Source organism: Sander vitreus, chromosome 3, assembly GCF_031162955.1.
Source record: "Sander vitreus isolate 19-12246 chromosome 3, sanVit1, whole genome shotgun sequence".
NCBI lineage: Eukaryota > Metazoa > Chordata > Actinopteri > Perciformes > Percidae > Sander > Sander vitreus.
The window spans coordinates 13,763,325-13,774,013 of NC_135857.1; the positions used below are offsets into that span (position 1 = coordinate 13,763,325).

The following is a 10,689-nucleotide window of genomic DNA, read 5'->3' on the forward strand; positions in this document are numbered from 1 at the left end:
ATGAACTTTTGACCATACCATACTGTGACATTTTTATGATTTTTTATGGTATACTTATCCTATGACTTTTTATGACATACTGTACAATGACTTTATCATTTTTTTCGACATACTATAGTGTGACTTTTTTATGAACTTTTGACAACATACCATACTGTGACATTTTTATGATTTTTTTATGGCATACTTATACTATGACTTTTCATGACATACTGTACAATTACTTTATCACTTTTTTCGACATACTATACTATGACTTTTTTTTTTACTTTTTTCGACATGCTATACTATGACTTTTTTCGACTTTTATCCACACACTATACTATGACTTTTTTTTACCACTTTTTTCGACATGATATACTGTGACTTTTTTAATCACTTTATTCAACATACTATACTATGACTTTTTATTACTTTTTCGACATACTATGACTTTTTCGATATAATATACTATGACTTTTTTAGAAATACTATGACTTTTTTCACTTTTTTCGACATACTATGACTATTTTATCACTTTTTTCGGCATACTATACTATGACTTTTTTTGAGATGCTATACTATGACTTTTTTATCACTTTTTCGACATACTATACAATTTCATTTTCAACATATTATACTATGACTTTATCACTTTCTTCAATCTACTATAGTTTGACTTTTTTCAATATACTATGACGTTTTTATCACTTTTTTCGTCATACTATACTATGACTATTTTCGAAATTTAAACATGCAACATCAAAGTCAGTTATTACATTTGCTATTTTATTAAATTTAATTTGTGACAGTTTTGTATGAATCACCACACTTACAAATTATCACTTCTGTAGCATTTAAAAAAAAAAATTTATTCCGTCACATTTTTAAACATGACACATTTTGTACTAGTTACACATCTGTAACATTTTGAACAAATCATGGCCTCTGTCACATATTAAAACAAATTATCACTTCTGTAATAAAAAAAAGAAATCTCATATTTTTAAAGAAATCATGTCACATTTTGTACTAATTACACATCTGTAACATTTTGAACAAATAATGACCTCTGTCACATATTTATACAAATGATCACTTCTGTAACATTTAAGAAATCAACTCTGTTACATTTTTAAACAAATCATGTCACATGTCTAATTATACATCTGTAACACTTTAAATAAATCATCACATATGTCAACTTTCTGAACAAATCATTTTTCACATTTTTGTTCAACAACAATATTAGAGTTTAGAGTCCTCGTGTTTTAAAAGAAAATCTGTAAACCCCTTATTGGTTTGGAAAGGTCTGTTAGGGGAAAGTCACAAGTGTACTGTAATCTGGGGTATAACTTGACACTGCAACTCTGAGTATTGTAGTGCAAGGCCTGTTCTGTGTTTGATCTTGATAAAGTTCATGTCAGAAAAGGTTGATTCACAGAGATAGGTTGAGCCAAAAAAGACAAGGCAAGACAATATATTATGACTTTTTATGAACTTTATGACTTTTCTTTACATACTACACAATGACTTTTTAATTAAAAAAAAAAGTATGGCATTCTATTATCTTTTTTATATTGTACTATACCATGAGGTCTTTTAATGAAATTTTTATGACATACTAAACCATGACTCTTTTATGAATTTTTACAACATACTATACTATGGCCTTTTATGGCATACTATACCATGACTGTTTTTATGACCTACTATATACTATGACTTTTTAATGAATTTTGTTTTATGACGTACAATACTAAGACTTTTTTTATGAAATAAAACCTGTTTATAATTTTTTATGGCATACTATGATTTTTTATGAACTTTCTTATTGCGTACTATACTTTGGCCTTTGATGAACTTTTTTATGACATACTAAACTATGATTTTTTATGGCGTAATATACTAGACTTTTTACGACATACTATGGCTTTTTTTAATGACATTATACTATGACTTTTTTAGGATTTTTTATGACATACTATAAGTTTTTATGTATGATTTTATGACATACTATAATTTGTTATGATAAATGCTATTCTATGACTTTTTAATGACATACTATATCTTTTTTTAGCACTAGTGGTCGGCACTCCCGCACACCTGTTTTTACAGAGCAGTAAATAAACAATGGAATGGTTTACATATTTAACATTCATCCATCTGTGAAACTGGTGACCTTGTGTGTTGCTGTTGGCAGGTGTGCTACTTTTTCTGTCTTTGGCTGTCACTGTTGACCTGAGCTGAACACACATGGTTCACAGGTGCTGGGAAACTCCACACTTGCAGGTTTCCAAGGCATCTGATCTAGTGAAAAGACAGACACACACATTACTTCCTGTAAAATGGTGTCACCATACCCTGCTGCTGTGACTTGTCTGGACATATCCACTCTATTAGTTGTAACATGAGGCCATCTTAAAAAGTGGTTGTTTAACAAAGACTTTAATTACAACAGCACGGTTGTAATGGCTGCAGGAAGTGTTAGCATACTCCATGATTTACTTTCAGGTTTATTTAGAAGAAGAGGAAGAAGAAGGTATACTTTATTCATCCTGCAAGGGGAAAAAGTGTTTAATTCTGTTGTTTTAACATACACAGGATGGCGCCATGAGCAGTGTGCCTTGGGGGGCGAGGGCGGGGGGGGGTTGGACACTGAACAAGGAGGTGAACTGACACTTCTCCAGCTACCAGTCCACACTCCGTTCAGTCCTGATCCCCGTTTCAAACTGGGTGTTGTGAGGAGCAGAGATGTCTGTTGGTTGGTGGAGACTCTGGGGAAAACTGAGCAGACAGGATGAGTCATGTGTGGTGGAAATGATCAAATGTAGAAATAACGATGCAAAAAGATTTAATCAGGGAGCTTGTGTGGTTTTTAACCTCAAACGTATGTGTAAGGTGGAGGCGTAACTTTCCGTCGCATCACTCAGATGAAGTCATTAAAACAGAAGCTTTCACTGGAGTCCCACCCACTGTCAGGTGAGCACAACTGTTTACCGAGCACTTACTGCTAAATCACACACATTATAATAAATAATCTGAGGTGGAAGCAGTATTCAGCGCTTGTACTTTATTAAAAGTAGCATTACCATGGTGTAGAAATACTCTTTAAGTAAAAATACTGCATTCAAATTTTAACTTACGTAAAAGTACAAAAGTATTAGCATCAAAATATACTTAAAGTATCAAAAGTAAAAAAGTATGCACAATGCTCCATTCCAGAATCATGTAAATTATATTATTGGATCATAATAATTGATGCATTAATATGTGCATCACTTTAATGTTGCAGTTGGTAATTGCAGGGCTACTTTTATTTAATTTAGCCTATATACTGCTGGGTAGCTTTTGAATTCCCCCCAGGGATCAATAAAGTCTCATCATATCATAATCTATAATAATACATCATAATATATCAAATATATGTAGTGGAGTAAAGTAGAGTATTTGCCTCTGTCATTTAGAGGCAAATACTTCCAATAGTTAAGACATTTCTCTCAAAAGCACAAATGTCAACCTCATGGTGGAAAATTCAGAGAATCATCAAAGTCATTTGGTCTCATCGTTTGGCAACAATGAATGCCTGCACCAAATAACATGAAAATCCATCCAGTAGTTGTTGAGATATTTCAGTCTAGACCAAAGTGCTGGAATGACCTACATTGCTATCCATAAAGTTAAAAGATAACTCAGTTTGATACACCTAAAAAAAAAAAAAAAAAATCAATATCTGGCCAAAGGTGGATAGGAAAGGGGATTGGTAAGAAGGCAACTACCATGATAAATATTTACACAAGTAAAGACAACATGAGAAAGAAATGATCTGCAACAGGAGACTGCAGATTGAAGTTATTGGCCAATGATTAAAAAAAAAGTAAAAATGTGGACACAGATGGCTCATACATGGGCCATAGTTCATGGATGGCACTTTCAGACAAACTAATCTTTGCGACCTGATTTAAAAAGAAAAGAATTTGGCCAAACAAGCCTTATTTATCTCAGGGGAGTAAGGACGACGCAGCCAGATGTTCATCTTAAATTTGTCCTCTGGCAGAGAAAAATCACCAAATGTGGCACTTGGTTTGTTTTGGAAGATTTGCTAATTGTGTGCACTACGTATATGAAGGGGGTAATTCCACAAAGAGGTTGTATCTATATAAGGAGTCAATCTTTCTGTTTACAGGTGCAAGGTATCATTTTTTTTTCTTGTTGCCAGGTTACACCCACGGGAGTCCCCACACCAGTAGGGACTCCCCATCTTACCATAATAGCTGCAACCACAAAGCCACACAACATCAATACAACTGTCACAGACGTGTTGAAAAGTGAAACCAGGAAAGAAACGGTTGTTTTCGTAAACCTCTTTGTCGTCTTTTTATTCGCTCTTTTTTTTTTCTTCCATTTTGCAACTCAAGCACCATATAAGGAGCTTAGCTGCATCAGTGTCTTCATGGACAGAGGTGTGGTTTATTACGACACTTGTTATGCTTTTCTTGGCCAGGTCGCCGTTGCAAATGAGAAACTGTTCTCAACGGCCTACCTGGTTAAAGAAAGGTTAACTTAAATTTTTTTTAATTGTTTTGATGAAAGTACTAGTACTAGTTTAACAAGAAAATGCTAAGAAAACATAGTTTTTGAAACAGTAACATATTTAACTGCAGTTTTATGGGCTTGATTAATTTCTGGAGTTCTTAAGTTGTAACTTCATTTTAATAAAACAAAGTAGGCTTCATAAATCAAACAATGTCTCACTCTATTAAATGTTTCAACTGTACTCATTTAAAGCATTTTGGTTCCATCTACTGGGGAAAAACAAGCATAACATGTCCTGGGTTTACAGTAGGAACTGTTTGACATTTTGGAAAATATGCATATTTACATTCTTGCAGAGAGCTCATGAAAAGTACCAATACCACAATATGAAAGTACTTGAATACAAGTAAAAGACTTGCATTCAAAATCTTAAAAGTAAAGAAATATTAGTTGGTGTTAGTGTTGGGAAATATCATGCAGTTGAATGGTTCCTGTCAGTTATATTACTATATATTATGTGATTACTGATGCGTTAAGATAGAAATAGCATTTTAATGTTAATGTAGCTGGTCATGAAGGAGATCATTTTAAACATTTTATACACTTTTGGGTAGTTTCAGCTTTAATAATGCATCATGCCTTATTATGAGTCCATAGATTATGTGTGTAACATTTTAAAATGTAAAGTGTCTAATAACTAAAGCTGTTTGATGAATGTAGTGAAGCAAAAAGTAGAAAAGAAAATTAAGTAGAACTATAAAGTACCTCAAAATTATACCTAAGTGCAGTACTTGAGAAAATGTATTTAGTACTGTTAAGATTGATACCAATCTCATATTTATTCTCCCTACCTACTGAAATAAAAAAACTGTATGGCCATATTTAGTAGTATTTTATTAACAATGTGGTATTACATTTTTATAACTGCGCCTTTCTGACTTTTGTGCTTCATAGCTTAATTTTTTTGTCTTTGATATTACTATTTGTCCATTAGCTTAGCATTAAGACTGTAAACAGAGTCCAGGAAGTTACCAAGAAATAATCTAATGCATAATCCTTTAAATTGTCATTTTTACACTCAACACTAAACAGTTCCAGCTTCATATTTACCGTACAAACATGAGAAGATCAATCTTCTTATCTAACTCTCAGCTAACAAGCAAAATAAGCGTATCACTCAAAATGTCAAACCACCTCATTACTAAAAAAGGCCTAAAATGATGCAGTGAATTATATAAGTATTTAATAAATAGTGGAGAACAGATGAGCAGAAACAAGGTTTAGGAAAAAAAAAAGGGAATCTTTTATTTTTTTTTTAGATATCCTGTACAAGGGCCTGAAATCACAGCTGGTCGGGGAGTATTTACACTGACGGAGGCTTTTTTTTCCTTAATTCTTAAAATGTCGTCTATTTTTGGATCTTAAATGTAAGGGAGAAATAAATAAGAATTACTCCAACATGACCTCGTCCCTTGTGGTCTTTTACCTTTGTGTCCCTCCCAGATGGAAATACAAGTTGAAACTGCAGGAAGTTCTCACGGGTGAAATAGTTTAAGAAACTTTGTGATTTCCACCACCATCTGGAGAAGCTTGACAGTTCAACCTACATCTGAAAAGCTGCCTCTGTCGTCACTTATTCTCTATGAGGTGTGGCTCCGAGAGTTTTTGGACGTGCAGCTCCTTCACCAGCTCCTCCACACAGGCCTTAAACAGAGGCTCCGGCTCCTGAGAGACAAGAGGAAGAACGAAACAGGGTCAGAACCAAGTGATAACCAACCCTAATGATTACTGATTTGTAATGAAAGTCTTTTAATTGAAAATTGAAGATATTTGCACTCTGTCTTTCCCATTTCCTAGAAATCTTGCGGCCTGCAATAGAGGTGCATTAGCTCTACTACTTTGTTTCTGTGAGCTAAAATGGCTGAAACAAGTGCTGAATGAGGTGGAGCTTCAGGCAGGTGTGTTTGAGGATTCTGTTACCTTGTGCTCCAGCTGCCTCTGCTTCTCCACGGCCTCCTCCAGACTCAGACCCAACCACTCTGCCTCCTCCTCTGGGATCTCAAACTGCTGCTTCGACAGAAGGAAGCATACAATGTCATTTGCTATTAATGACAACTCTTTCTCTTGTACAGTAGCTGGTAACCATCAGGGTTAGTTTTAATCACTCCTCTCCCAACAAATTTACGATCACTCGGTGGACTTGAACACATCCCATCTACCTTGTATTTGTTGTAGACCTTCTCTCGCTTGACAGGGTCGGAGGGGTAAAGCTCTGTGTTTCTGCGTGCCAGGCGAAGCAACATGGCCCTCTTCAGGTCCATCCCCAACTTGGAGTTCAGGTCTTCCTTTGATGTCTGATAGAGATGGATAATTACAGTCATAAAAAAGCCAGACGGAAAAAAAACCCCGTAATTTTGTCACACAGAGGTAGCGCTCTCTTACGCTGAGAATATAGGAGTCGAAACCAAAGGCAGCATCGATGAGGTCCAGAGTGCGTGCTGTGACTGTGATGGTGAACTTGTGATCGAGGATCTCGCTATACAACTCTCTCTTGAACAGCTGTGGTTTCCACGTCTTCTTCAGACGAGTCGACATCTACGGAAAGAGACCATTTAGAAATGTATTATGTCTACAGCTACGTGTCTAACACTTTGCAATTACTAACAAAAAAACTTGAGCTACATATTTACATTCAGTAAAGCTGGATTTTGTAAACACACAACTTATAATGTACTTTTAGTGATTTTTATGACAGGGCTGTTGAGTGTGTCCACTCGACAATCCCATTTAGTCCAATGAAAAAGACAAAAGTGAGAGAGTGGAAACTTATACCTTAACCTTGTAATGTATTTTTTATGTATTAATTCTAACGTTCTTAACGTGAAGAGAGGGGAGTTGACAGCGAGCAAAGGGTGACATGCTAACAAAGCCCAAGCTGGATATTAATCTACAGCAGCTGGAAGATTATACGGTGTGTATTATGGTATAATCAAGTAATGTCAACAGACTGTACTAGAAATAAAGAAAGACAATCATCTTCCTGGAGACTCACTTTGTCATTATTGGCGTATCTGAAGCCTGATATCCAGCCCTCTCCTCCCCACAGGCCGTCCTGGGAGCTTGGAGGGTAGTAGATGGGTATCGGGACATCCTGCACTCGTTCCTTCTGCCTGGTCGTTGGGTTGGCTCGGTACTGGACTCCCAGAGGTCTCCAATGGACAGGGCTGGGATCTTTCTGCTCAAGGGACTTAAGGTAGTGTTTGGGGAGACGAGCGTAGATGCCCTGCTTCAGTTTTAGGGCCTCCCAGATTTTGGGGGAGTATTTATGAAAAGGCATAACGGACTATCTTTAAAATAGTTAAACCTGAAAGACAGAATAAGAAAAATGTCAGGTTGTTACTTAGTGAAACCAATAAGAAAATCAATAGTTCCCTGCACAGCATTATAAATGAGTTGCAGGCAATGCAATCGAATAAAATAATAAGAGAAGACTTGCTGCAAGTGAATAACTGACTTAGTTGACAGAAAATAATCAATTTCAAGGTAAGATTTATAGTCACGGATTTACAAATAGTAATGGTTTTCTGAGTTTCTACAGTTTTTCCTGATCAGACCAAGTAATACGTTCTAGGTATGTAGGTAACAGTTACATTCATCATTGATAATCTGTCTATTTCTTTGTTGACAAACAGTTTAGTCTATAAAGTGTCAGACAGTAAAAGAAATACCACACGTGCCCAGTGACATCTTCAATTGCTTGTTTTGTCTTCCTTATAGGTGGAAGCACCGAGTGTTTGGGATTTTACTTGATGAATAACTTGAATGATTATTATTATTCAACATAAAATGTTACCCTATTGAACACCCCACAAATAAACAATCCCCTGCCCATTTTGCCCAGATTCCCAGTAACCAACCAGTGTTTCTACACTGGAATACTCCTCTGCTGCAGTTTTGTCAGTTTGTTTTTGTTTTCATATGTTAAAGACCCAATGTAAGCGTCATATGATATCTGATGAAATACTAGGTTTAAAACTACATTTTGACACAGGTCCTCAAGACTGGATGAAAACGCAGAAGCAACCTCAGGGCTCTTACCATGTCAGGTTTTATTGTGGGGCATTTAAACAAATTCCTAATTCATCAAATCACCACCAGTAATTGCCACACACATGACCTGGGGCACCATATGGTCTGGGGCTTTTCTGTCTTGTGATTATGTTTCTGTCAATATTTATGACAATAATACATCCTAAAAAAAAAAAAACACTCTGAACTTGTGTTTTGTTATTTGTCAATATACCCTAAAGTGAAGATATAAACTGACAAAGAAATTGAAAAAAAATAATGAATTAACGTTAATTGAAACTGAAACGTTAGTTAATTACAGCCATGCTACAGTTTAGGACAATTAAAACCTACTAAATAAGTCTCTGACATGATAAGTGACAAGTTACTTTTAGAACTAAATAAATAGCGTTGCTAACGTTAGTTAGCAGGACGCTAACTGGCACAGACCAACAACACAGTTATACATCGAAACAAGGCCTCAACTAGTCTAATATACCGTTGAGAGCTCGTTCATATGTCTGTTTTACCGGGTAAGAAGAAAAAAATTACCTCCACCAAGTAGAATATGAGTTTTTAATCTAGGTTAGCCCAAAACTAGGCAGGCAAGGACATCATGCACAGTCTCCACTGCACAGGCAGATTTCCGTATTGGTTGGCCCGCCTACACCAAAAAGGAGAATGATTGGATAGCGGCCGGGAATTTTCGCAGATTATTGGCTTGCACAGGCTGTCAATCGATGTTGTTTTCCGGGCAAAGCGGATGTAGAAAATAAATTCACAACAAATTCCACAGTGGTTATAGATTGAACACAAACGTATATGGATTGAACATGTATTAGCAATATCATATATACTTTTTTATATACATTTTGCAAATTGTTCTATCATTTATTTTGTGTATTTATTTTCGTGACTACTATGTTAAATTATATCACATTATATTATAATATATTAACTAGATTTATAGACTAACTCTTTTTTTTTTATTTTTTATTTCCTCTTTTGGAAAATAAATTCCCAGTGTTCACAGTAAGACATGATTTAAAATAAAGATACTAAGGAAAAAAATGTTGATTTATTTAATTTTCTATTAATATGCTAGATTTCCTATTAATGTGTTCATCATGCTCATCACTTATTTTGACGGATGCATTAAGTGAGCAACATTTTAAAGTTGTAGTAGGTCGAGGTGTAGATGATGGTGTAGATGATTACACAACTTTACATACTGTTGGGTAGTTTAACATGTAGGCTACTAATTATGCTATTTTATAAGAAAATCATGTTTGGGCAATCTTAATCTGCAAAGTAACGTTACGTTATAGCTGTCTTAAATGGAGATTCTTAAGTAACTTAGCCTACTTTGATGAAAAAGAGCGAATACAAAATGTGACGCTGTTCCTTTTAACAATTTGGAACTTTTATTGTCAAAACAAGGATAGACAGGAAGTAGATTCGTGAGTAGTAAGGGAATTTTTACGGTTTGTAAATTATGTAAAACGACTATACAGAATGTGACACACTTCAGCCAAGTGCTAACGCTTACGTCGTCTACAGCTCTAGTCAGATAGGTTGGCCACGTACGATAATTCGTCACTACTTCGTAATGCTAAGGGAATCTCAAGGACGGGTATTCACGGTTCATCGCCCGAAAGGTGGAATTGAACCACTCTGCAGTTATGCAGCTACAGGTTTGAAGCCTGCACCCCGGACCACCGAGGATCATCCGGGCACTTCAACTATGTCTGTCAGATGTATATATAGCTCATAGCAGCGAGAGTCTCCTGAGTCAGGGTGTCTCCATAATAACTCTGACGTTGGTTTGTATTTCTTACAACGAGCTCGTGTACACAATGTATAATCACGTCCCGGATGCCCTAAAACATGTTTATGTCAAATAAATACACAAACAAGGGAAACAATTGTCTGTTCGGTGCTGTGTGATGCAAAGCAGGCGCATTGTGATTGGCTGTCTGAATATAAAAAGGTGGAGTCACATGGCGTCATCACAGGTAAGAAATAGAAAAAATATACGCAAACAGAAATCCATTTTCGACATTTCATAGCAGGAAAGATACAGATGTAACATTGTCTATAATAATA

At 35.6% G+C, this 10,689-nt stretch overlaps 1 protein-coding gene and 1 non-coding gene across 5 annotated transcripts; both read right to left on the minus strand.

Moving 5' to 3' along the window:
* Positions 1 to 747: 747 nt before the first annotated feature.
* mrpl28 (mitochondrial ribosomal protein L28) lies at positions 748 to 9,243 on the minus strand. 4 transcript variants are annotated; one of them, XM_078246139.1, is made up of 7 exons: positions 9,136 to 9,243; positions 7,568 to 7,879; positions 6,958 to 7,110; positions 6,735 to 6,869; positions 6,496 to 6,585; positions 6,123 to 6,240; positions 748 to 2,284 (listed from the first exon to the last, which is right to left on the minus strand). In XM_078246139.1, the coding sequence occupies exons 2-6, from the start codon at positions 7,850 to 7,852 to the stop codon at positions 6,145 to 6,147; spliced, it is 759 nt and encodes a 252-aa protein (XP_078102265.1). In that variant the 5' UTR covers positions 7,853 to 7,879; positions 9,136 to 9,243; the 3' UTR covers positions 748 to 2,284; positions 6,123 to 6,144. The 4 variants fall into 4 exon arrangements, with proteins under 4 accessions (XP_078102265.1, XP_078102266.1, XP_078102267.1 ...); XM_078246140.1 differs by having other exon boundaries at positions 748 to 2,289; XM_078246141.1 differs by lacking the exon at positions 748 to 2,284 and having other exon boundaries at positions 5,795 to 6,240; positions 6,496 to 6,582.
* A 988-nt stretch (positions 9,244 to 10,231) lies between these two features.
* Positions 10,232 to 10,318, minus strand: trnastop-uca (transfer RNA opal suppressor (anticodon UCA)). The gene has a single exon. It is a non-coding gene; the product is annotated as a tRNA-Sec (tRNA).
* Positions 10,319 to 10,689: the final 371 nt, after the last annotated feature.